The sequence below is a fragment of the Prionailurus bengalensis genome, chromosome B3, assembly GCF_016509475.1.
Source record: "Prionailurus bengalensis isolate Pbe53 chromosome B3, Fcat_Pben_1.1_paternal_pri, whole genome shotgun sequence".
NCBI classification, from domain to species: domain Eukaryota; kingdom Metazoa; phylum Chordata; class Mammalia; order Carnivora; family Felidae; genus Prionailurus; species Prionailurus bengalensis.
The window spans coordinates 17,792,032-17,818,941 of NC_057355.1; the positions used below are offsets into that span (position 1 = coordinate 17,792,032).

Here is a 26,910-nt window from a genome sequence, read left to right on the forward strand (position 1 = left end):
CAGTGAGAAACAAATAATCAGCCTTCTTGAAATAGCCAGAGAGCCACGACAGAGTGGGGAACACTCTGGCCTCCAAGAGGAGTGGCTGGATTCAAATAGTTTTATTTTTTTAATTTTTTAAAATGCTTATTTATTTTTGACAGAGAGACAGAGCATGAGCGGGGAGGGGCAGAGAGAGAAGGAGACAGAATCCGAAGCAGGCTCCAGGCTCTGAGCTGTCAGCACAGAGCCTGATGCAGGGCTCGAACTCACAGACCCCGAGACCATGACCTTAGCTGAAGTCGGACACTCAACCAACTGAGCCACCCAGGCTCCCTGTCAAATAGTTTTTTTTAAGTGAAGTAGGGCATAAAGATGCTGTGTCCTGAATGGCTTTATATACTCTTATTTAGTCCTTGTAGCAGTCCTGTGAGAGAGGAGTTATCCTCACCTTCCAAATGAAGAGACGGAGTCTGGAAGGTTCAAGGATAGTCCATGCCTGCTCACCTGCCCCTTAGCCCCATTCAGCTGTGGACTCTGCTGAGCTGTCATCTGCCTTGACCCTCTGGGTCCTGGGCATGTCTCCCTGGCCTTCCTGACACAGAAACTTCTGTGTGATTCCTGGAATGGGGATGACCAATGAGGATGACCCAGGAGGATGACCCATATTTTCTGGGTGTGCACCAGGCAGAGTGAGACAAGCTTCACACAGTATAAGAGGCAGTCTAGGGGGTTGGGTAGGAGGAGTAGGGAGGGCTCTAATCCTGCTACTTTTTACTTGCGTGGCTTTGGGGAAGTTGAATGCTCTGTGGCTCAGTGCCTTCATCATTAGAATAGAGTTGCTCGTACCTACTTCATAGGTTGCTGTGCTGATGATGTGAGTTAATCTGCATAAAGCCCTCAGAACCATACCTGGCATATGGTAAGGGCTGTGCTTGTCCAACCCGGAGGCTCTCCATGTGTTATTTTGTCTGCATTGTTACCTGGATAAGCAAATGGGCTCAGAGGGGTGGTTGTGCCCAAGGTCGTGCTGATAGTAAGGGCCAGGACGCGAAGCAGCTCCGTCTAGTCTATACCACTGTGCCCAGCTCAGATCCACTGCATTTCCCTTGCCCCATGTGGTTCATTTGCTACCTAGCCAGACCTGCAGGGGGCTGGTATGCCTCCCAGACCAGACTTGGGTGTGTAGGAAATAACAACAGATTTGCTTTTTTTAAAGATCACAACCTGATTTCTATTTAGGGCTCCAATTTCCGTCGGGGTGATGAAAACTCAATCTCTATCAGTTCAAGGTTCTATCCTTCCTTGGGGCCACACTAGAATTGTTGAGGACTTATACAATGCCAAGGCACTGAGGTGGGGGCTGTCTGACCTTGTGTCACCTGTCTGTGCTGGCAGCCACCAGCTTTCCACTCCATCCCATAGAGCCTTTGGTCTTCATCCACATAGGCAGAGGCTGGGACAGTGGGCCACCATGGACAGTTGAGCAGGTTGTCCACTGCATAAACATACCTGGATGATGGGATAAGTAGGATTGAAATCCAGCCTGTGGTGTGCTTGCTAGGCTGTAGGTGTAGGTGCAGGACCACTTCCATCCTGAGAAAGGGATACCTTTTTCTTTGCACCGAGGAACTACCAACTGGCCAGGCCATGTACCTCTGGCTTTTTCATCTTTTTTCTTTTTTATTAAAAAAATTTAAAAACATTTATTCATTTTTGAGAGACAGAGACAGAGTGTGAGTGGCGAAGGGGTAGAGAGAGAGGGAAACACAGAATCCAAAGCAGGATCCAGGATCTGAGCTGTCAGCACAGAGCCCAACGTGGGGCTCGAACTCATGAACCATGAGATCACGAACTGAGCTGAGGTCAGATGCTTAACCAACTTAGCCGCCCAGGCGCCCCTCATCTATCTTCTTCTAATGTTTATAAAAGGCGTCTTCAAGCTGGTGGGGGCTCTGCTGGAGTCATCCCTTCTCTGTCTCAATGGCTCCCTCAGGTCCTCTGCCACTTCCGGGTGGTGCTCTGGCTCCTGGCCTCACTCACGTGGGGGGTGGGCTCCTCTGAAAGGCTTTCCGGGTCATGGCTGCAGCCTGTCCCCTCAGGCCTGCCATCCCCAGCAAGGGTGCACCTGGGGAGTTGGGCACAAGGCCCCTGCTCTTGGAGCTCACAATATAGCTGGGGTTTTGCTGTCTCCCTGGGATGCTGCCCAGAAGGGGTACAAGGCTCCCCTCTGTAGAAGCTCTCTAGAAATTACTGTACTTTCCTGACTCCCCTCCATCTCTCCTCCCCATCCTTGCCTTAAGGGATCTTTTCTTGTCCCCTGGGAACCCCAACTTTCCTCAGCATCCTCCTCTTCCATCTTAGGATTTCCTCCCTGGTTTTTACCTAGTCAGGTGTCTTCTTCAAGCCTTTAAAACTTGCCAGGAAAGGGCACCTTGGTGTCTCAGTTGGTTAAGGGTCCCACTCTTGGTTTCGGCTCAGGTCATGATCTCACATTCATGGGTTCAAGCCTTGCCAGCGTAGAGCCTGCTTGGGATTCTCTCTCTCCGTCTGTCTCTCTGCCCCTCCCCTACTCTTGCAAGGTCACTTTCTCTCTCTCAAAATAAAATAAATAAACTTAAAAAAAACAAAAAAATAAAACGTGCCATGAAAACATTTCTGTTTTGGCTTTCTGCCTCCCCTCAAGCAATGGAGTGGGGGTGGGACGAACCATTTGAGGGAAATTCATTAATGTCTCTTCCCCAATTGTCCCCCCAAGCTTGGGAGGCCCATGGGTCCTGGGGCATGCTGTTCCATGTCCTCCAAGTAGAGAAAAGACCTGCTGTTCCCATTCCCCAAGCCCTATGCAAGCCCCCCTGTTTCTAAGGCTCTCCATGAAACTCTGCGCTCTGCTTCTCGCCCACAGCACCTCTCACAGAGACTGGAGGAGGGGACCTTTGCCTGAAGGGGTCCTGGAGCCGCTTTCTGAGTTCTCCATCCTCACGCAGCGCCCCCTATCGGGAGTCTGGGAAAATTCCCGTTCTCCTTGAAGGCGCTCTGGGAACTAGAATTTTGTTTTTTCTTTTCTTTTTTAAAGTTTGTTTGCTTGTTTATTGAGAGAGAGAGAGAGAGAGAGAGAGAGAGAGCAAGCGAGGGAGGGCAGAGAGAGGGAGAGACAGAATCCTAAGCAGGCTCCACGCCATCAGTGCACAGCTCCATGCGGGGCTCAAACTCACAAACTGCCGAGATCATGACCTGAGCCAGGATCAAGAGTCCAGCGCTCAACCAACTGGGCCACTCAGGCGCCCCAGAATTTTATTTTTCACAATGGCTGTGTTTAACAACTGGCTCACAAAATTCCTGAAAATTTAACAATTGGCTCTCACAAGCGGGTAGGAGCTGTCCCCAGCACACCACTGCCAAGCCCCAGTGACTCCAGGTTCCGCAATGGGAGGCACCAGCAGGAAATGGGAACGCAGGAAGAGAGGTTTGGGTTTTTCTTCACCTGCTCCCTCCTGGGATGCATTCAGCTCCTGCTCCTCTAGGGGGCCCCCTTCCGGAGCTCCAGGCTCCTCCAGGCTCAGCCAACACTTTCCCCTCCTTCTGTCCCTTGGGCGCTAAGGGCTTCTTGGCTTCTAGCTCTTGCTAATTCTGATACTTCTGCATCCCATCCACCCCTTTGTAGTCTCATTACATCCCATTAGCCACTCCCTTCCCTTTGAATATGCTCCTCTGTTTCCTGGCCAGACCTTGCCTGCTCAGGTCTGCTCCTGTGGTCACAACTTCTGATACTTCTGTTCCCAAGTTTAGGAACTGTGTGTCCTCAGGCAAGTCTCTCAACTTCTCTGAGCTACAGTTTTGTGAGAATTAAGTGTGATGCATCAGGACATTATTTTGAGAGATTAACCAGTGGTACTTTTTCTTTTCTCTTGCTATTTCCTGGTGCCCTATGACTCCTTCCCAAACTGGGCTCCTGTACCCAATAGCAGCCATTTCTCAAGGACAGGATTTAGAGCAGAAGTAGGGAGAAAGTTTTGACTTTCAAAATGTAAGACCCTGAAGGGCATCGGGGCAAGGAAAACCTAATGAGTAAAGAGCAAAACATCAAGGCCCACCAGTCCCTGAGAAGGTCTCCTACCCTGCCTGGCTAGGAGAGGTGGGCCAGCAGAACCCCTGGTATCCTGGCAAGTTGAAGAATTGAAAATATATGGCTGTCTGCTGAGTTCAGGCAACTGTGCGAGCCACCCCGCAGTGCCCTCGTGTCCCAGTGTTGTCCAGGAAAGATGCTCATACTGATGAGATCCCCAGACAGGTCTGGGCAATGACATCATAGCAGCTGTGTGGCCTGACAAGCAAAGGAGAAGTGTGCTGTGCACCTGGGTGAAAGAGAGAAGGATGAACAATGATAGCATGGGTCCAGAGTCGCTGCCCCATGTCTTGGCCCTCCCTTCTCCCTCAACTTAGCCTTGGCAGAAAGCGGGGGGGATTCTAAATTGAAAGATATTCACTTCTACCTGGGGAAGGGGGTCTGTGATATGGGTGCTCTAGAAAAGCAAAGAGCCACTTCAGCCCCATTTGTGGAGACTCATGCCTGTCACAAGGAGAGCCCTGGAAGGTGTCTCAAGGGACTGTCCCTGGACCAATGTGCTGACTAACCCACCTTTCCATGTCATCTGCAAAATATATCCAGCCAGTGGATGACTCTCCAGGCCTCCCCTAAGCACTTCTGTCCCCACCAGTCGAGGGCTACTCCAACCAAAGGCCAGCTGTGTTTGTTCCCGTGCCCCTCAAAACCACTTGTACTGGCTATTGTCGTTTGTAACTTGAATAAGTGTCATGAAAGCTAATGACACACAAGTGTGCAAAAGAGCGCTGTGGTTTCGGTGACAATTAAATTGAGGTGCGATGTTAGAAAAAAGGCAGCTGTCACATTAGGCGTAGCGGTGACAACTGTATAAAGTTTGGGAAGATAGGAAGTGTCTAGGAAAATTCTGCACTCGGAGAACTTCAAAATCTCTTTAAGTTCTCACTCCAAAAGAATGAAAATGATATCGGAAAGCGGAGACTATGTCCTTTATGGGTAATTTGTATAAGGAGAATGTGAAACTCTAGTCAGCCCATATCAAATGAAAAGTTTTGGCTGTATGTACATCGAAACACTGGCAAATTAATATGCATTTATGTTCAAGTTAAAATAGAATATTTAATGCACATCTATGTATGTGTAAGTAAATGTGCATATATTAGATTTATAGAGGTATATGTTTTAAATTTTGGTATATTTAATTTTTATTAAATTTATTTTATTATATTTAAATTTTATTAAATGTTTTAAAATAATGTTTTTTGTTTTTTGGGTTTTTTTTACATAGAAAAATAGAAAGGCTCTGATTTCCAGTACTGGGGATGAGAAGTCTGCTATAAGCGACCAGTTCTATCTCACTTAGTGGAGACTTCTATATCCTTCCATGGACTCCAGGACCCTCGGGTGCTCTAGGTGAGCGTGTCGGGGCAGCGACAGGGACCTCTCTCCGGCATCCCTTCTCCGATTCCTGCCCGGCGAGCGAGCCACCGCCCGCTTTTAAGTGACTGTGGACGACGAGGACTCCTGGCCACCCGGTCCCTGGGCCGGGCGGCCGCGTGGCGCCGCTGTTATTCCGGCAGGGGGCGCCATCTGGCCGCAGTGGTCTCGCCGGGCCGCGCTCTGATTGGCTGATGGCCGTGGTCCGGCCCGCTCCCTCCCGCCCCGTCCGCTAAGTGCCCGGGCGCGCCGGCTCCGGCCCCAGTCTGCGGGCCTCCCGGGCAGCGGCGGGGCCGGAGAGGCGCGGAGGAGGGGACAAGACCAGGGCAGGAGGGAACCAGCCGGCAGAGCCCCGTACGCCCAGCAAGATGCTGTCTTGGCGGCTTCACACGGGCCCCGAGAAGGCCGAGCTGCAAGAGCTCAACGCCCGGCTCTACGACTATGTGTGCCGCGTGCGGGAGCTGGAGCGCGAAAACCTGCTCCTGGAGGAGGAGCTGCGCGGCCGGCTCGGGCAGGAGGGACTGGGGGCCGAGGGGCAGGCCCGCTTCGCCGAGGAGGCGCGCAGCTTGCGGCAGCAGCTGGACGAGCTGAGCTGGGCCACGACTCTGGCCGAGGGCGAGCGCGACGCGCTGCGGCGCGAGCTGTGGGAGCTGCAGCGGCTGGGCGAGGAGGAGCGCGCCGCCCGCGGCCGCCTGGACGCCGAGCTGGGCGCGCAGCGGCGCGAGCTGCAGGAGGCTCTGGGCGCGCGCGCCGCCCTCGAGGCGCTGCTGGGCCGGCTGCAGGCCGAGCGCCGGGGCCTGGAAGCGGCCCACGAGCGCGACGTGCGGGAGCTGCGCGAGCGCGCCGCCCGCCTGACCATGAGCTACCGCGCCCGCGCCGCCGGCCCCGCCGCGTCCCCGCCGCGCCTGCGGGAGGTGCACGACAGCTACGCGCTGCTGGTGGCCGAGTCGTGGCGGGAGACCGTGCAACTGTACGAGGACGAGGTGCGCGAGCTGGAAGAGGCGCTGCGGCGCGGCCAGGAGAGCCGGCGCGAGGCCGAGGAGGAGACGCGGCAGTGCGCGCAGGAGGCGGAGGCGCTGCGGCGCGAGGCGCTCGAGTTGGAGCAGCTGCGCGCGCTGCTGGAGGAAGAGCTGCTGCGGCTGCGGGAGGCGTACGAGCTGCAGGCGGAGGAGCGGCAGGTCCGTGCGCCGGGACCGCCCCACCCCGGACTCTGTGGGTGGTGAGGGAAGGGGAGCGGCGGGGCTCCCCGGACCCGCTGCGTGCGCCCTGGGCGTGGCGTCGCCGACGGGTGGGGTCGGTCCGGAGGTGCCCGAACGGCCCAGGGAGCTGGGCGCGGAAGGGGGACCTCGGGGGTCCCGGCGTCTCGCCAGCCGCAGGAGAGGAGCGCGGTGTGTGGGACAGCCGGCTAGCGCTAATGTGGCGGGGCCGTCCGTGCCGTCTAGATAGGTTGTCAGTTTCTTTAGCTCTTGACATGAGAGGGGGCATCCCGACAAAAGACCTAGTCAGCTCCAGATTCTCTTTCGATTTCCTGTGCTTCGTGCACCTGATTTACACAAAAGTGAGCCAAGAAACCCCTCCCTCTGACTTCCACAAGTGGCCGCAGAGGTGACAGCTCATTCCTTCTCGGATAGGTCTCAGCGCCCGGAGGTTTCTTAGGCACAGTCAAGCCCTTACCGGGCGCCATTCAAAATGACAGCCCCTTAGCCGTAGGGCACCCTTGGGGGAAAACTTAAATTGTTCCTAAAACGGCTTCTGTTTTGCCAGAGTGATTTCCCTGGAGGAGGCAGCTGGTTTGGCTCTCTGGGCCACTCGCCCTGTTTGTTCTTGGGAGGGGCAGGAACCTCTATGCAGAAAGGAGCTTAAATCAGAGATGTTTTTCCCACAGCACAAGCGGGCCATCAGATCGCTGGGTAGTGTAAGGGTTGTGGAAACGTGCTGGTCCCTGTGGCAGGATGTTGTTACAAGTGCAGGGTAATATAAACAGTTACTATTTCGGAGAGGCAAAGCCCAAACCTCTGACACTGATCGGGTGACACCTGTGACTGATTATTGTGTGTCCATCCAGTCCAGCACTGGTGTTGGCCCTGGTCCTGCCTCCTCTAGGCCAGAATTGAAAATACTCCCAAATCGTATTATCCTTAGTTCTCAGGACGGCAGTTGACAATAACATCCACAGAAATTCAGAAATATTTTAAGGGGATAATTTGGGGTTGAAGATTTGGGTAGAGTGATTTTGTGCCCCCCTTTTTTTAAAGTTAAAAGTAAGTGAAACATGATGGTTGTGGCATAGAGGACCATGGTGATGTGACAGGTGTCCACAGCCAGCAAATATCTATTGGCTGCTCGCTCCTAGGTCCTCAGCACTGCGGTGGGGTTCCAGTATTCAAAGAGCTGGAGCCTAGATGGGAAATCCTGTAAAGCAATACAGTACTAAATTGTTTGGAATTTATAGTATTTTTAAAAATGTTTATTTATTTTTGAGAGAGAGAGAGCTGGCTGGGGAAGGTCAGAGGGAGAGGGAGACAGAGGATCCAAAACAGGCTCCACGTTGACAGCAGAGAGTCTGAGCTGGGGCTTGAACTCACAAACCATGAGATCATGACCTGATCCTGAGCCGAAGTCGGCCGCTTAACTGACTGAGCCACCCAGACGCCCCTAAATCGCCCGGAACTTAATCTTTTAGGATGTGGGTCTGGTTGAGCCTCCGCCTCATAATTGTCAAAAGCATTCTCCTGGGGTTGTAGGTGGAGCAAAGATAGGGACTGGCTGAAGTGTGTGCTGATTTCCAGAGCTTTCTCTAGACTCCAGAGTGCTTCCCTCTCCAGTGATGACAGCCAGAGATGCTAGTTCCGCAGGGCCCCATGCACTGTGTTGCGTGTAAGTTAAAAGTATCTTAGTAGGCTTTCATGGAGCTTTTAACCAAAAGGAAGTGCCAGCCAAACTTCCTGTCCACTGAGCCCCTTTTCAGGGAATCTCTGCTCCCACCTCAAGGGCCCCGGGCTGCACTGGCACTTTTTGAAACTGCTTCTTTGAGGTGTATCGTGTGGGCCAAATCCTCACCATTTACTGTAGTCGTAGCTCACTTGGCCCATTCTGGACATTGAAGCTCTGGTTACAGGGTTCTTTTTAGCCCAGGACCCTTTTCCCCGTAAATAAATCTTAGTGCAGCCTCAGATAGGAGCAGATAAAAACAGAGCTCTTCTGACTGTGCAGAAGTGGGGACTTGGGATGCACAGTTGGAATCACTGTCCCGCTCTTCCATGCAGAGACCAGGGCCCAGCGAGAATGTGCCTTCCCTGGGGTCACACCTGGCGGGGGCTAGGACCCCACCCTCAATCTGTCCAGGTGATACCTCTCTCGCTGGAGTTTACTTCTTTGCCCTAAAAGTAGAGAGCAAGGAATGTCAATGGGGCTTGGATTGTTTTCACTTCCAATGTGTGTAGATTTCATTCCTTCCCTATCCCTATTCCGAATCTTTCCCCCGTTAGCTTAAAGCAGCCATATTTCAAACTGCATTTCCAAAGATTCAACACCAACCATTAGAGTATTTTTTTTTTAAAGTGTAAAGATACCAGGCATTTGTTAAAGAGTAAGTATCAGTGATTTAAGCCCAAGCCCTTGATATCTTCAGATTCTATAGATGCTTTGGGGACCCTGAAAATGCAATTAAAACCCGATTTAGCTAATATAGTGTAGTACATGTTTCATCACTAAGAGTTAGCCTTTATCAAGCGCTTCTTTTGTGTCAGGTACCACAGGGACCGGGCTTTTCCCACAAATTCACTCTTAGTCCTCACCCCGATCTTATGAGGTGGATACTTAAAATCAGCCCCATTTTACAGATGATGAACTGAGGCACAGATGATGAATTAGGTCCACCTAGTTTGTAAGTGGCTAAGCCAGGGTTCTATTCAGGTGCCAGTATCTGAGCAACTAACCACTAAGCCGCATCTTTGTTCCCATCCAAGATAAACATTTAACCGGTATTCTCTAACTCAGGGCTAGCCCAGTGGTGCCCAGTTAATCTGAAACTCCTAAAATCCTTTCTGACCCTTCCAGCTGGCTGTTGTTAGGATACTTTTCCTGTCAAATATGTTTCATTTGGCTTTTGTGTTCCATGTGGTTTCATGGGGCCCCTCCCCTCCCCCTCCTGGAGGCAGGAGCTCCTGCTCAGCGCCCAGAGAGTCTTCCTGGCTCTGGGCCTCCTGTGCAGCCCAGGAGAACGAGATGCTAGCCAGGACTCTCTTTCTGGGAAAAGTGGTTTTTCCCCTAAGGCCTACGTATTAGGCCTTCTCTCTGTTAGGCCTCTCCGTCAGAGTTGCCAGAGAGAAGTTTGCTGAACTAGACATCCAAGTCCCCAGCATTTTATACTCACTTAAAGCCTGAGTAATACACCCTGTCTCCCAGTTTTCAGGAAGGAGCTTTGGACAAAAAGTTAAGACATTTGTGGTTTATGCCAGCCTTACCCTATAAAGACTGAGATTTTTTGCTTGCAAAACTGAGCTCTTCGCCTTTGGGGCTAACTATAAAAGGCTTCCAAGTCCCCAGAACGTGACTGAATGAGACCTTTCTTTTGATTAGAATAGGAATGGGTTAGCCACCCTGCCTGGGCCTGAATTCTGGCTCTACCACTAACTGTGTCTCCGTTTCCCCATTTGTAAAAAAGGGATCATAAAATCCAATGCACTCATTCATCCGAGGGCTATTGAGCACATAATGTGCCAAGCAAGCTTGGTTCTTAAGTACCAGGGATATAGCAGTGAACAAAACAGAGAAAGTCCCTTGACTTCACAGGTCTTGAGGTGGAAGCTGCTCAGGAGGCGGGCCTGGCTGGGGCAGAGGAAGCAAGGGGAGCGTGGCCTGTGTAGGACTTGGGCTTTTGCCCTGAGCTGCATGAGGAGCCACTGGATGGCTCTGAGCAGAGGAGAGTGGTGGTCTGACTGTGTCTGAATGGAACTGCTCTGGCTGCTGTATAGAACGTAGACCGTGTGGGGCAAGAGTGGGAGCAGAGCAAACTTTTTAGGAGACTGCAGTAATAAGGCTGGAGGCACTGGATGCTTGGACCAGAGGCAGGGGTGGGGTGCTGAGAGGGAGCTGCCCTCCAGAGTTGAAGCAGACAGGGTCTGAGGATGGATTGGATGGCAGTGGAAGAGAGGGACAGAAATCCCAGTTGATGCCAGTGCTCGTGGCCTGAATAACCGAAAAAAGGGAGCCCTCTTTGCTAGAGGGGGTTGGGGCAGGTGATTTGGCAGATCTGGATGGGAGATCAGAGTTCACTCTGGATGCCTCTTAGATACCCACCTGGTATTGTAGCATAAAATTATGCGCCTGGAGTTGAGGGTATTGTCTGGACTAGAGCTATAAACACTTAGGATTCAATTAACGCTTGTTATTATGAATACATGCAGGTTTGGGGTCTAAAACAGGTTATCGTGGTATTTAAATCCCTCCAGCTCTAACACTCAAGATCCTGAGTGACTGTGACATTTGCAAGCTCTTCCTATTTTGTTTGTGTGACTTGCTCAGCAAAGAGCGGCTTTGCTGTGGGTAAGAGAACGATTTCTCTGGACACTGTCAGCAGCACGCTTTCCCTGATGCAGAGCTACATTTCATCATCTGTTGTGATGCCATCCAAAAGTTCCCTAAATAGTAACTTAAAAAGGTGACCTCTCTCCCCAGCTTTTATAACATTAGGCGGATATGCTTTCGCTTGGTTACTTAGGATCAGCGTGCTGTATCTCATACTCCAGTGCGTCTGGCCTGGCCCACGGTTTGAAAACCTCTGGCAAGGTAGAAACCAGGTCTGAAGCTTTCTTCAACCAGTAGGATCGGTTACAATTTCTGTGGAGACTGTTAGGAGCCAATAATAAGTCTTAACGTTCCTGCTTCCAAAAGTCAAGTAATTTTCCTTTGACAGTTTAGGAAGGGTTGAATCACATGGAAATACGGGGGGAACTATATTTTTTAACACACCCAGTTTGATTTTCTTCCTCGTATTTTGTGGGGGTGCAGAACCATTCTAGAGTGCCCTCTAGGGAGAGAGAGAATCTTTGGGCATACCTCTTTGGCCTGGCTGGGGGTCCTGACCTCCTCAGGACGTTTGTGGTTGGAGAATCGAGTGCACGTGATATTTTTTTTCTAAGCGAGTTCACAATAATTGAAGTTCTCTATAAAGAATACATTACTACCGATTCTCAAGTTTTGAGATTTAGGTTGAATTTCATGTAGTAGGAGTAATGGCTGTATGTTTATAGCACGTTTTAACTCTAATTTATACCTGGGATTATACTCCCTCTAACATGGGAGAACAGAGGATTTTAACACCAAGACTTAACTATAGATGGAGGAATATCCTGGCTAAATTCTGGCAACCTTGTCACTTAAATCCAGACTGGCCAATGGTCTGCTTAGGTGAAGGTCTTTATCTACTTACATGCCAGTTTTCCAGGAGTTTAACAGAGATCTACTCTGGGATACTTGCTAGTTCTTAAATGTACTTCTTTGCTTTAAAAGCTAAATAGTTTCAGTTTTTTTGTTTTTAAGCACCCTTTATATACCAGGAGAATCTAACAATCATTCGCTGAGCTAGAACTCTTTGGGAGGCAGAATTATTTTCCTGAAGATTGTGCATTGTTTAAAATGGTAGATCCAGTGTGAGATCTTAGTTCATTCTTTGGTTTTATTTACATATTAATTGTGGACCTTTAGCATATCACCAGGTGCCTTTGCTGGAGGGATTACATGGGGAATGGAAATAGATCCCCTCTCCTTCTGGCGTTACAGTTTTTGAATTCCACAAAGATAAATATCTAAAAATGTAGCCAGTTTAGTGAACTGTATTCAGAAATAATGCTGTTTTCCATTACAAACCGGAAGTTAAAGTATATGGACTCATTCCAGTGTTTAAATATGTGTTCAGTTAATTATTCCTCAGAACTATAAAATATTATGCAAAAACTACAATTCAGAGTAATGCAAAGCTATAAAATGGCACTGATGGAGCCATTGTATTTATTAACTAAAAGGTATTGTCGATTTAAAATAGCACAACTTGGGGTGCCCGGTGCAGGGGGCGGAGCTCAGTTGGTTAAGCATCTGACTTCAGCTCAGGTCGTGATCTCACGGTTTGTGAGTTCAAGCCCCACATTGGGCTCTATGCTGACAGCTCAGAGCCTGGAGCCTGCTTCGGATTCTGTGTCTCCCTCTTTCTCTCTGCCCCTCCCTTCTTGTGCTCTGTCTCTCAAAAATAAATAAACATTAAAAAACAAACAAAAAAACTAAAACCACATCTTGAGGAGGTACTATTATCTTGATCATTTCCAGTCCAACTCACCAGTTGTGTACTGTGCGACGTAGAGGGAGTGGGCATTTTTCTAGAGGAGGGGGATGCCCAACGTGGCAGACCAAGCCCGTCAGTGTCTCCCAGCCAGGGGGAGAGAAGGATAGATGTAATTACCAGGTGTGAGGGGAACCAACATAAGGGCTGTGAGGATGATGTGAGCATGTGCAGAGAGAGTGCTTACGACTCTGTGCTACAAGTACAGTCAGAAGATTTATGTCCCGTTCTGAATTGACATTTATGCCTAGAAGATATTTCTGTCTCATCAATGTAGCTTTCTCCCCAGATGATTGTAAAGTAGCTTTTCTAGGTGAAACACAGAGCTCTGTCAGTATACCTGCTTATTGTTGGGGAAATCATGAGTACGGAGAAAATCCTGTTTCACATCTGAGCGACTTCTGTTTTTGATGTTGTAAACCCCCTGCTCTCTGGTCTGGGCTTACTTTCAATAGCATCTTCGTAGACTGGTTTGATATGCTGAGTTTCCTAAGCAGAGATTCTTTAAGAGACTCCTAAGCATTCATTATTATTAGAAAGTAGGAGCAGAGGAGCCAGTGTCCTATCAAAATCGTCCATGTGCAATACAAAACAACTTTCATGTTGGGGTGCCTGGGTGGCTCAGTCGGTGAAGCATCTAACTTCAGCTCAGGTCATGATCTCACACCTCGTGAGTTCAAGTCCTGCGTCGGGCTCTGTGCTGACAGCTCAGAACCTGGAGCCTCTTCAGATTCTGTGTCTCCCCATCTCTCTGCCCTTCCCCTGCTCACTTGAGCGTACTATCCCTCTCTCTCTCAAAAATAAACATTAAAAAAAATTTAAAAAAACTTTAATGTGGAAGAAATCCTGTATTTAAAAGTCAGAATATAAAAATGCCCTGACAATGACTGCATCTTTAAGAAGCCTAGAGGTGGTTGTGTGTGTGTGTGTGTGTGTGTGTGTCTTGAACTGTTGGTACCTTCAGTCTGACCAAGCAAAGCTCTAGTCCTGTGATCTAAAAGCCCTTTGGTCTCTTTAGAGAGTGATTACCTGCCTGGAGGATGAGAAGGCGGCCCTTACCTTGGCCATGGCGGACCGGTTGCGGGACTATCAGGAGCTTGTGCAGGTGAAGACTGGCCTCAGCCGGGAGGTGGCAACATATCGGTAAGGATGCTGTGCAAAGAGGTTGCCTTGGCGAAGCTAGAGATCCCCCATAGCCTCCAGAGTCCCTGAGGCTCCATGATAATCAGAGGACAAATCCTGGTGTGGCCAGCCCTGGAGTCCAGGGCTAGAGAGGAGGAAGAGCGGGGCCTCACTTAGATCACCAAGCCAATGCTCCCCACCCCCAGTGATGGGAATGGCAGAATTCCTACCCTTGCCTGTTGTCTGTGTGTCCTGGGCCCCAGGGAAGAGTTTTACATGTGTCAGCTCCTTAAATCCTAGGAATTAGCTCCTGCGTTTACAGAGGGACAAACTTCACTCAGGGAAGTTATGGAGCTAGAATGTGGGGGGTCAGGACTCAGACCCAGAAACTCCCAAGTCCACGTGCCTGTTGCACTGTTCATATCTCAGGGCTCTGATTCTACTCCCCACAGCTTTGGCCTTGAGGAACTGCATTTCTGCCAGCAGATGAGCATGCTACTTTAGGCACTTGGCTTTGTTTATGGAGATGTTGACTTGAATCGGGGGTGAGCAACCCAGATTAAAAGGTCTCAAAGCCCTCAAAGGGGCTGGGTGCTGGGTGGGCAGAGAACATAGCCCGGGGCCCCTGGAACTGCCTGTGGGCCAGCAGAGCAATGCTTCCCTTGGCGTTCCTTTCCCCTCCGGCTCCCCATGGTAAGCAGTCTTTGGTTGGGGTGGTGCCCCATATTTCCTGCAGCTTTCATGCTCAATGAGGACTGGGTACAGAGGGGCCCAGATCTCAGACACTTACAGTGGAAGCACTTTAGGAGACCCTGGATCCCCGCTTGTGAGGATGATAATAGCAACCAACATTATCGAGCAAGCCCTTTGTGGCTGTTCACTGTTCCACAGTCTCCCTCTCTGGGTGGGTAGATATTCCTCACCTCTTTCCCAGGTGCGAGAGAGAGGGGCCTGGTAGCCACCGCCCCCCCCCCCCCCCAACTGCTTCACTTCCAGGATATGTCGGAGCATAAATTGATTGAGGGTGTGAACGAGCTCTGGAAAATCTGCCTTGGCAAGTGAGTAGAAGACATGGTCATAAGTGCCATCTTCTGACAACATCACTGCTAACAGATTGGGGGAGTTCAACCTGGAGAGGAAAAGGAGGGGACCAGGGTCCACTCCCTTGATTAGAGACAGAGCCAGGGCAGAGGCAGGCCTAGTTCAGCACTCCCTGTGGGCTGCACAGTCCACAGTCTTCTGATCATGATTTTGCTCTCAGAATATCCAAATGGCCTGGGTAGCTTTGATATGGCCTGGGTAGCTTTGATATATATTAGTAGCCTAATGTAGCCTCGGGCCAGCCTCACTGTACTGTCTGGAAGGACTCGCCTCAGCCACCCTCTCATCGAGGCCCTTAGTATCATCAGTGAAGAGGGAGCAGGCAGTGGGGCAGCCCCTGGCCTGGGCCCAAGGCAGCCACTAGGGGGTGAGGTCCGCCTAGGGCCCAGCAGCTGAATGGAAGGGTGGGCAAGCCAGTGGGGGCTTTGCTGCGCCCCTCCCTCTGAAAGCCGTGCTGTGGCTGAGCGCTGCAGAGGCCGTGGTAGTCCGGATGCGGACAGAGGGTGGAGGAGGCGACTGCCAGCCTGTCCCTTCTCAAACTCCATCTCCCACATTGTCCTTGGAGACCCCCTGGGATGAACGATTGCAAAATTAAATTGGTAGGGAGTTCCAACAAATGCTGCGTGAGAGAATCTGGGTTTACTAATAAGGAAAACTTCAAAACGGGCTTTATTCAGGGGGAAGGAAGCATTAATCAGGATTTTCTTCACTTACAAGTGACAGAAGGCCTTCTCAGACTGGCTCAAGCCAAGAGCAGTGTTTATTACTTGCTTAACTGAAGAAGTGCCTAGTTTCAGGCACAGTAGGTCCGAGTGCCCTGGTGAGGTTTGATGGTGACTGTCCCTGCCACTTGCTCTGGTCTCTTCCTTCTTGGCTCTGCCCACGCTGCAGCAGGATGGGCCCCAGGCAGTGCCAGGCTTTGACCTGGAGGTCAGAGGAAGGGGCTCTTTCACATCCATCCCACCAGAACTCCTGGGCCCAGCTCTCTGGCTCTCTTGGGCCACGTGTTTGTCCCTGGTCAGGGGGACAAAGTCCTCCGGGGCTTGGAACAAGGGGTCACCCTCCCTTGAGTCCCACGGATTGAGATAGCGGGGAGGTACCCTGAACTTGCATTGACCTGGAGCAGGTGTGGGTTGTCCCAGCAGTGTGACGGTCGGCAGGGGCCCAGTGTACTGCTTCTGTCTGTTGCTGGCATTTCTCTAACCCAATTAAGGGTTGACTTGGCTACCCCCTAGGAATTAAGGTGGCAACAGGACATCCGGAAAACAGGGGATTGATTTCACTGTGTGTCTCTTTGAAGTCCAAGTTTGCACGGGGAAAATGATGAGCCTGGGCCTGGCCTTGCCTGGTTGCAGATACACCACTGGTGAGAACTGCTTGCAGGCCTCCCAGCTTCCCAGGATTTAGTCTGGGAGGCGCCCACAGATCTAAAAGACATACAGGCAGTTGAATATAATCCCTTTCTTTGTATGAGCCAAAATTCTAGCATTATTATAGCTGCTGGGTGTCCTGCAGAAAAACCCTTGTCATATGTGACTCTTGTAGGGTTTTACCTCGCTGCCCAAATTCTAGGCCAGGTATCAGACTTCACATTTGCGTTAGTGCCCTTTTGTTCTTCTGACCCTTTCACAAGTGCCCGTTTGATCTTTGTAAGTCTTGACCCACTGTCTTTGAGGAAGTTGACCCTCTTTCCACACCCTGCCCCACTGAGTGCAGCAGAGACTGTCAGCCTCTTGGGGACCAGGGCCTAGGGCCCCCTGCAGTGTGACTTCTTACCAGCCCTGTCTGGAGGGGCCGAGGGTGGCTGACAGTGTGGCTGGCATTGCTTTCCTCTCCTGACCGAGATCATCTACATTTGCCCCAGGTGTTCCGTGCAGTGCCCAGAGTTGATAGCCACCATTCTGACTAAGCATCTCATATGGAAGAGAAGGGGTTGTGGCTCCTTAAAGTCAGCAGCACATCCCAGTACAGCTGGAATTTGTCAGCTGTGCGGAGGCCGGCTCTCAAGTGTCACCAACACTTCTGAACCCAGATATCTGGCCCTTCACTGCGAAGAAGAAATACTAATAACAAAATTGTGTAATTTATAATTAAACGTAGACTTAGAGTTTATAAATAAATATACAGATTTAATAAGATAATAAAATTAGAACAAAGCAAACCCCGGAGTCTAAGGCTGGAGGATTTCAGCAAGCCTAGTGGGCCAGTTGGTGGCCAGGGAAGGTAGTGGTGTCTCACCTGGTGGGTGAGTGTGAGAATGAGCCCTCTCCTCCTGTGGGGCTGGCCGATGCTAAGACCAGGGTGAGCACCGGAGAAGGCGGGCTGGCACGGGGACCCGTGCTCACTCTCCTCTACCTGTCACCGGTGAAGTTGTCTGGGGCTGGAGGTGCTTGTCTGCCAGATCCGTGATTGTGAGTGTGTTTGTTACACTGGCAGCTGAGCGGCTGGAGGGGAGATGCTCAAATGGGACAGGGTGTGGTTCTCAGCTCCATCTGTACCTGGGGGTCATCTGGAGAACCTGATGAAGCTTCGGCCCCTGGGCCCAGTCCTAGATATTCCAGTTAACCTGGCCCAGGATGGGCCCAGGTCTGGTGGTTTTACAGCTCCAAGGAGGACCGTCAGGTGCAGCTGGGGTAGAGAAGCATGGGTGCAGACCAACAGGGTTGGCATCATCTCAAACCTGTGGGAAATGCAGAATCTCCGGCCCATTCCAGACCTCCTGGTCCAAGTCGGCCTCATGACGAGATCCCAGGTGATTCGTGTGCACGTCACTGCTTACAGAGCGGCCTGGGGACATCCTGAAAGCATTAAGCCTGTCTCACAGTAGCCTAGAGATGAGGCAAATGAAGGGCAGGCTTACTGGTTGCCGGGTGCTATGGGGGCATCGTGGATGAGGCACGCAGCCACGGGCTTCCAGGAAGATCGTGTGGGAAGGGCTTCCGGGCAGAAGGGCCAGCCTGGGTGAGGATCTGAGGACGGAGCTAGCGTGGCATCTGTGGCAGTGCCGGGAATTTGGGCAGCTTGGTTTTGGGGGCCTGGCATGGAGGGCTGTGTGTGTGATGGATGGGCAAGAGCCACCCCTGTGAGGCTATGTTTTGTGAGTGGGGTCTGCCTTCCGGCTGCTCCAGAGACGCTGGCAGGCAGGGCGCTGTGCCTGCTCAGACGGGCCACAGACATATAGCCAGTGGCTTGGTGCTGAGGGTCACGTGCGGTGGATGAGGCTGCGTGGATGTAGGTCACCTCCTGCACTGTGTAGGAAACAAGAAACGCCCTACAAGACACACAACTGCGAGGCATCTGGAGATCAGAAGGGAGTTCTGAGAATCAGGGAGGGCTTCAGGAGGGAGGTGAGACTGATCTGGATCTTGAAGGATGGTGGAGATTCGATCAGACATGTAAGGAGAGAGGGGAGGCAGGAAGTGGGGGGTGGCATGTGGGGAGGGACCAGTCCCCTTAGGTGAAAAGCCAAACAAGGTGATAAAAGAGCACACGTGCCAAGAAAACACTGTAGACCGTTTACTGCCAGCTAACAGGGTCAGATAAAGATGGTTCAGAGGAGGGACAGAGAGTTGGCAGGAGAGATTTTCAAGAGATGTGAGATTTGAGTTGGCCTTGAAGGGCTGGGAAAGTCGGCAGTAGGAAGTGGGCTGACAGGAAGGACTCCGGAAGGAGCTCCAGGTGGAGGAGTCGGATCAGAAAACAGGTGGAGGAAGGAGAATGCAAGGTGAGTGAGCAGAGGCCTGGGAAGAGGGCAGATGGAGGGGCCTCGACTGGAGGCCACTGAGGTGGAATCTGCACAAGCAGGGGGCAGGGAGGTGGCCGCTGGCAGCTAAAGGGCAGGACGACTGCGTGCCGAGGTTGCGGGGGGTGGGGGGATGGGTGGTGATGTGGGTGCAGGGAGGCCTCAGGAGGTCTCCGGTCACTGGAGATTCAGGTAGAGAGGACCTGACATGGGTGGCCGAGGGAGCCTCTGCGTAGGCTGACCAAGGCGCCGGAGCCTGGCTGGGGGGAGCCCAGGAGCGTGGGAGAAGGGCGCCGCTCTTCATTACGTGCTCATGCAGACGAGACCTTGGCAGCGAGCCTTGTCTGTGAAGCAGCTGCTTGTTCAGGTTCCGTGAAAACCAGGGGCCAGTGATGCTGTCCAGAGCCCACGGCACCCCAGACCCCCCCGCACTGCTGACACGAAGACCTGGTCCCAAAACTGCAGATTGAGAGCTTGCATAAACGCAGCTAGAAAATAGTCTCCTTGCCCTGCCCCCCCCCACACACAAAAAGAGAACAGAACCCAGTCATCAGGAATAAGCGATTAGAAAATAGAATGAAAAAAAAAAACCACTTAGGGGTGAAACAAGAAAAAAATGCAAAAACACCCAGGAGTAAACGGAGTCCAGAAACCACAAAACTGCAGGCTATGAAAATTGTGTGCACAAGAGTCCCGTCCTGGCTTTCTAATCTGCGGGGTCAGGTGATGCTTTCTCCCTCAAAATATAAAATGATGCTTTGTGTTTTAGGTTTTGGGGGTGAAATATATAACAGTTGTTCTAAATGTCGCTTGGAGAAATGGAAAGCAGGGCCAGACGATTTTTCAAAAGAAAAATACTGAAGGGAGTCTTGCTTTACATATGAACATGTAATGCAAAGATTTGCTGCCTGCGATCTGTCAGGCAAAGTCCTTTTTAAAAGGTTAGGTTGGAAACAACAACGTCAAAGTCAAAACATGTTCATTGTATGTCTGCGCAGCGGGGACGTGCGAGCTTCCTGTTTCCTCTTTGTAATGGCAGCAGAGACAGCGTGTTTCAAATGGGGGAAATAAATATTCAGTCTCTGGGTTTGGACCGCTAATAAAGCAATACAGATAATTCCTGCCATTGGCAAGTTCATCGTCGTAATGATATTTTTGGTTGCTGTATTATTTTTTTAGGATTACCTATCCCTTTGCGTGCTCCAGTTCAAAGGAAAAACAGTCCTTTGGAATTTCTCAAGCTCTTGGAGGAATACATTTAGTTTTTCTAAATTAAATCCTACTCTTTTGAAAACTTATAACCACGTGTCATAAAACTCAACCACGTGGCTGAGACTTAGCCAGTTATTAGGTGAGATCTTTGAAGTTCATGATGTCTTGTAGTTTCGGGGAGAGGAGACAGAAAGGATGGACCCTATGTTTGGTTGCTAGCCTTCCCCATGTCACTGAAGAAACGGGTTACCCTTCATTAACCAGGATCGTAGGTTATCCAGAAACTCTTCCCCTCTTGGGCTGCTTCAGTTAACTGAAAATTAGCTCTCTTCTCAGGTCAGTAGAAGATGATGACGATTGTGAACATTTACTGAGCACCTGTTCTGTGACCACTGTTGTTGTGAGAATTTTCCAGTTTACCGGCACCACACACTGATGAATGCTGCCTGTTTCTGAAATGGGGAAAGTGAGTCACAGAGGGTTTGAGTATCTTGCCCAAGGTCACAGAATGAGGAAGTGGCAGGCCCAGGATTTGAATCCACACAGCCCGACTCTGGAAGTTTCTCCATCAACCACTCCCTATGCTTCCTTCCTTTCTCTGTTTTATTAGTAATCTTGGCCCCACTGTTGATCATTTGATTTTTTTTTCTAGTCTCTAGAACAGATGGATGGACCTTTGATACGTGATTTAGCACTGAGCACAGAGGGAATGACCAGAAGCAGCATGGCCCTAGTGTGACCTTCCACAAAACACCTGTAGTGTGGGGCGGAGCCTTGCCAGTGTGGATGGTCATATTGTCCTCTGTCTCCGCCTCCCACTCCTGCACCCAGCCCTGAGTCCAGTCAGGGTGGCAGGCAGCCCCCTACCCTCTCTGGATCTTAGAGGCCAGGGAGGCAGTTCTGAGGCTCCTTCCCGGCTCTGTCCCCTTTGCCTCCCCTCACCGCCCCCCCCCCCTTGCACTTAGCCAGGAAGCACTTTGTGAACCATCCCAGTAGACTCCACTGGCATCACTTCTGGAAACATCTTCCAGCTGTCCCTCTTCCCTCACTCTTGTCCGCACTTATTGCGGACAGAGGCGTGCCTTGTGCCCCCAGTGAGGAATCATAGCGGACGTGCCCTGTAATTGCATTAGGGTAATCTATCCCGGCCAGAGAGCCCCCACCGTGGGCCTGGCTCTGATGACCAGTGGGGTCTATTAGGGCCTGGAGCCTGGCCAGAGGCCACATTATAGCTCACTTACGCACTATGGATTTGTCTCGGACTCCTTAATGAGGCCAGGGACTTGGTTTTCCTGCACATGTTTGCTTATTTTCCTGCTCTAACAGGCTGCCAGCCTGCGGGGCTGTATAAAATGTTCACTAATAGCTCGTGATTCAGGGGGTTGGCATTTCTCACAGTCACCACGGCTTGGCGGCCGTTTTCCTCCAATGCTCTCGAAATAACCAGAGAACGCTCTACCCTTTTCTTAAAGTTGTAGGAGTCTGTTCCCTAAAAATGTTCTTTTTAGAGCTTTTGAGGAAATTTCTGACGTCTCCTCGGCAGAGTTTGTTTGTGCCTCTGTCCTTTGAGTCCTGTGAGCTGCGTTGGCACAGGGCAGGACTCTGTGTGTGTCAGGAGAGGTGTCTGTTAATTAAGGTGTGAATTAAATGACAGTCCCTCAACTGTGCCTATAAGACTCTGTGCTGGACACTCGGGCGGAGAAGGTGACACATGGCTTTGCCTTCCGGGAGCCAGCCATTGAGAGGATGACCGAGTTCTTCCCCGGAAGAAGCTTCATTGTGGGAGAGCCCTGGAGGGGCGTTTTGATGGAAGTCACCAGAAGATGTTGAATATACTTTGATTGATACGTTCTGGAGGGTCTGTCTGCCGGATTTGTTCTTTTGAAAGTGTGTGTGAAATCCTGATGTGTTAGGCGTGGCAGGAAGGTCTAAGCAGCTTGCAGGGATGATGGGCGCCTGGGCTCCATCGACCCTCCCCACTGGTGAGCTGTGTGCCTTTGGACAAGACACTCTGCCTGCACTCCAGTGCTCTTACCTCTGAGCCGGATGCTTATTGTTGGCCCTGTGTGGGGCGGGATGGGGGGTGCTAGGAGGGCTTCATGAGGGTCAGAGCCACGCTCGGTGCGCAGACTTAGCCAGGGCCGGTGACCAGCACGTGACCACACAGACCCCCTCAGGTGACTGGTGCCCGCTCCTCGGTAACCGTAGCCTCCCCCTCAGGGTCCTGAACTCAGTCAGAGTTTGGTGATGGTTGGATTTCCTGAGAGAGGAACAAAAGCATTCTCTCTGAGGGATGGGGGAAGCTATTTCTATCCCCCAGGGGATTTTCTTTATCCCGAACACCCCCAGCCCCCTGCCCTGCCTTGTCACTGAGTTCTCTGCTGACCCGGACTCCTCCTGGAACCTAAAACGCTTGGTCATGAGGATGTGGGATTAACGGGTTGGTGTCCCGTTTCCTGGCTTCTGCCCCGAGTGGACGGGCTGGGGCTCTGGACTGGGCCCCTCATCTTCCTGAGTGAGTACCTCAGTCCCTGCTTCGGTGGCAGACCCCCTCCCCTGCCGTATACACCTTGAGTGGGATCCCGTCCGCCCTTGTCTTTGCTTTTTTCCTCTGAAGGGGAGGGGGGCCTCTTCCTTGGCCATCCCCCACCTGCCCACGGGGTTCTCGCACTTACGGGGATCACCACATTTGAATCGGTGGAAATAGAACTTGGCGCTGGTTTGCCTGAACCACTGAGTCCCTGCTCGGATCTGGCATCTCTCCTCCGTTTTTGTGCCCAGCTCCCAGTGGTAATATCAGTATTTCCAAGTGGGCCCAGCTCCTGGTTGCCCTTTGCCATATACAGTGTGTTTCTTGGAACTGACGTTAGTGACTTCACACATTGCTCTAGCAACCAAGACAACTGTTGTGGCCGCAGCGGCCAGCGTCCTCGGGGTCTCTCTGAGTGACGGACATCCCGGTGCTGACCTGTCCCAGCACGCCGGGTGTTTCAGGCCCAGAGCCTGACACCCCATTCTCCCCCAGGGCTCTGAGTTGTGTGCGTGAATGACAGCTTACTGAAGACACCGCAGTTTTAGACTTCTGGATGTGGCCAAAGGAATCACCTGATCAAGTGCCTTTTGCTGTTTCATTAAAGGAGAGACCAGGATGCTTCTCTGGATGACACGGTGGAGAGGTGGTCTGCAGCCTGTCCTTTTCCTCTTCTACCTGCCCGCTTTCCATCTCTTGTTTTCCCTTTTCTCCCAGTGTAAAAACCATAAATGCATTCTGGCTGCCTTATTTACAAACCAGTGTCAGTCCTTGCTCTGCTCTTAGTCGACCCCCAACGTGTGACTCCAGAGAGACCCCTGTGGGAGTTATGATTATTCTGGGGCCCTTTAGCCCTGGGGAGATCTGCCGTGCCTGGGCCTGTCCCCGCTTCCCAGACAAGCCAGACCCCTGATCCCCATTCCTAGGCCCACATCTCTCTTCTCCTCCTTTTCCTTGTCCTGGGCTTGGAAGGGCTTTCTAGAATGTCTGTAGCCCTCACCCCACATTATGTTCATTGCTCTATCCAGCCAGGCCCACTGAGGTGGGCTTCGATCCCTGTGGTGCAGTATCTTCAGGCACAAGTCCTGTGACACTGGGACACTGTGCTCATGGACCAGATACTACATACTATGGCTTACAGCAGCACTTCTCACTCTTTTATTTCCTGATGAATTTTTTTCTAATTTTTACAGAGCCTTACTAGAAGGAGAAAGTAATCCAGAGATACTGATCTTGACTGAGCGCATCGAAAACGTGCCACAAGGTAAATACAAGAAAAGCTAAATATTTAATTGTAGGGTGTTTTCTATATGAACAGGTTGATTCCATGGTTAAATAGTAAGGCATCATTTGTCAGGAAGAATTTGGGATTAGGTATGATTTTTTTTTTTTTTCAGATAAGTGTCATTCATGCCTCTCTTAAGTACCAGCCAGATTTTATTTGATAGGCTGTGGTTTAAATAGCAATGTAAGTGTGAATGCATGGGACAGTGTTTAGTAAGCTCATTTATTCATCTAGCCAATACTTTGGGGGCGTTTCCTACCCAGTGTGGTGAGTGGGGAGGAAGGGGGTGCTGATGGAGAGGCGGGAAGGGTGAAGGGCGAGGAGACAGTGGACATGGACTTGTTTGCCATACCCTTCAGAAGGAACACCCTTTACGGACCAAAGACTTACAGGTTGTTTTTTTTCCCCCCACCACTTCTGGATATATATATATTTTTTATTTTTTATTTATTTTTTTTCCCTTTTATTTTTTGATTTTTTTTCAATATGAAATTTATCGTCAAATTGGTTTCCATACAACACCCAGTGCTCATCCCAACAGGTGCCCTCCTCAAAATGCATCACCACCCCTCCCCCCCCCCCCCCCCCCATTCAACCCTCAGTTTGTTCTCAGTATTTAAGAGTCTCTTATGGTTTGCTTCCTTCCGTCTCTGTAACTTTTTTTTCCCCCCTTCCCCTCCTCCCGGTCTTCTGTTAAGTTTCTTAGGATCCACATATGAGTGAAAACATATGGTATCTGTCTTTCTCTGCCTGTCTTATTTCACTTAGCATAACACTTTCCAGTTCCATCCACGTTGCTACAAAAAGCCATATTTCATTCTTTCTCATTGCCACATAGTATTCCATTCTGTATATAAACCACAATTTCTTTATCCTTTCATCAGTTGATGGACATTTAGGCTCTTTCCATAATTTGGCTATTGTTGAGAGTGCTGCTATAAACATTGGGGTACAAGTGCCCCTATGCATCAGCACTCCTGTATCCCTTGGGGAAATTCCTAGCAGTGCTATTGCTGGGTCATAGGGTAGATCTTACAGTTTTAACACAAGTATCAGGAGGTATTACTTTGTACGGCAAGTAGTCTGCTCTCTGGAACTCGCTGGCCCATGGGGGCAGAGGTGGGAACGGTTATACCGTTTGCAGCTCAGATTGACATGGGTAGCAGGTGTCACTGGGTGCCCTAAGGTCTGTCTTGATTGAGGCCAAAAGCTACAGAATAAAGGTCATATTTCCTGTAGCTACGGAACCAATGAACAGGTTAGTGTTCACTAGAAAGACCCTAAGAAACCTGCAGGATAACTTTAAAAAGGAAAAAAAAAAAAAGCTTAAAAGCCGTATAGAATCTTAAAGGGCTTTCTGGCTAAGCAAGGCAGATTAAATTACTTACAGTATGTTTAGTATATACCTTATTCAGCAGAGTTTCAGTCTGCATGAGTATTACCATATTCAAAATCATGGCAAATTGGGAATGCATATATTTGGTACATCTGTCAGGAGAATATTTAGTTAACTGCCAGTCTGGATAGATGGCATATTAAAAAAAAACCCAATAGTTTCCATCTTTATTTTTCAAAAACAGCAGGCAATTCACAGATTTGAAAGGTCACTGATTCAGAACAATAATTTTGGTTTCAGGTGTCTGTGACTGGTAGGAATTGGGTCTTAGACAATATCCAGTAAGTTTACTTACTGATTTTGAGAGTAAGGTTGAAAAAAAGCAAAGATGTTATTCACCAGATTTCAAGGTTTACTACAGTCACTTAGATTTTTTACGTGAGGCTATTTAAGTCTGAAAGTCCATCACATCACTTAGAAGGGAGAGAGGAGAAAAGGGCTGGGGCCGCACTTTGAGGAGAACCACCAGTTGAGGGCCAGGGCTTGCTAATCTTTGACTAGCTGAGTTCTTGGAGCCTAGGGAGAACTCAGCAGGAGGGTTACTGGGGCCTCTGTTAACTTGTTTCATTCACTGATTGTTTCATCTGGCTTGTTAAAGGATACAGAGACAGTATTTGTAAACTAAATCTATTTTAGCAGTTATGGATTAGGCTAAAAGAAAGTAGCATTAGAATAAAGAGGACCAATTGTGAACTCTTTTAATAGGCTTTGAGTTTCCAGATAGTTGTGTGTCCTGTGTGATATACATGCAGTTAACTGTTCACTGAATAAATGTACGGATGTGTTCTTAGATAGTGAATTTATCAATACTTATGAATACACTTATGTTTCTTTTGTAATATTGTATAGAATAATTCTGGCCACTTGCCCACACTCGGTTGACAGCCTAAAACCAGTCTGTCATCTTCCATATTTCTTGGTGAACCTTAATTAAAGACCAGATGGTTCTTGCAGTTTCCCAGGGATTCATCTTCTGGGGCTTCTCTGTTTAAGATCAGTATATTGACCTGAAAGGAGGGATCTTGGAGAAAATGTCCTGGCCTGGTCTTTCTCTTGTACCCTGAGCTCTGTCCTAAAGAGGCCCCTGGCTTTGGCTGATGTGACAGGGAGATCAAGGGTGGAGAGTGGGCTTTGCTAGGCTCAGCCGGATGGGGTGTGGTGGGCACAAGGGGGCGCTCTCAGGGTGGACGGTGCTCTTGACCACATTCTAACCCACCAGCTGCTATGCCTGAGAGCAGGTACCCACCTGGAGTTTGGACATCCCCGAGCGTAAGCACCCTCTGTGGACCATCCAGAGCAAAGCAAGAAGCCCAGGATCAGGACATTAAAACAGACCGTAGTGTTGGTGACTGGTCAGCTTCCTGCTCTGGCTCCCTTTCAAATGGACAGTTTGTAAAGAAAAAAAATAGAAGTATAAAAATAGAAGAAGCCAGGGAGCTTTAGAAAAAGTTAACCTCGGGGGCGCCTGGGTGGCGCAGTTGGTTAAGCGTCCGACTTCAGCCAGGTCACGATCTCGCGGTCCGTGAGTTCGAGCCCCGCTTCAGGCTCTGGGGTGATGGCTCAGAGCCTGGAGCCTGTTTCCGATTCTGTGTCTCCCTCTCTCTCTGCCCCTCCCCCGTTCATGCTCTGTCTCTCTCTGTCCCAAAAATAAATAAACGTTGAAAAAAAAAATTAAAAAAAAAAAAAAGAAAAAGTTAACCTCGTCAA

The 26,910-nt window shown here is 50.2% G+C and overlaps 1 protein-coding gene across 1 annotated transcript in view; it reads left to right on the plus strand.

The window, feature by feature from the left end:
* Window positions 1-5,719: 5,719 nt before the first annotated feature.
* The window catches only part of SYNM (synemin), a 28,341-nt gene continuing 7,150 nt past the window's right edge, over window positions 5,720-26,910 (plus strand). The window contains 3 exon segments of the mRNA XM_043554780.1: window positions 5,720-6,657; window positions 13,834-13,958; window positions 23,716-23,786. Of these exon segments, the coding sequence (XP_043410715.1) occupies window positions 5,848-6,657; window positions 13,834-13,958; window positions 23,716-23,786 (1,006 nt within the window). The 5' untranslated portion in view covers window positions 5,720-5,847.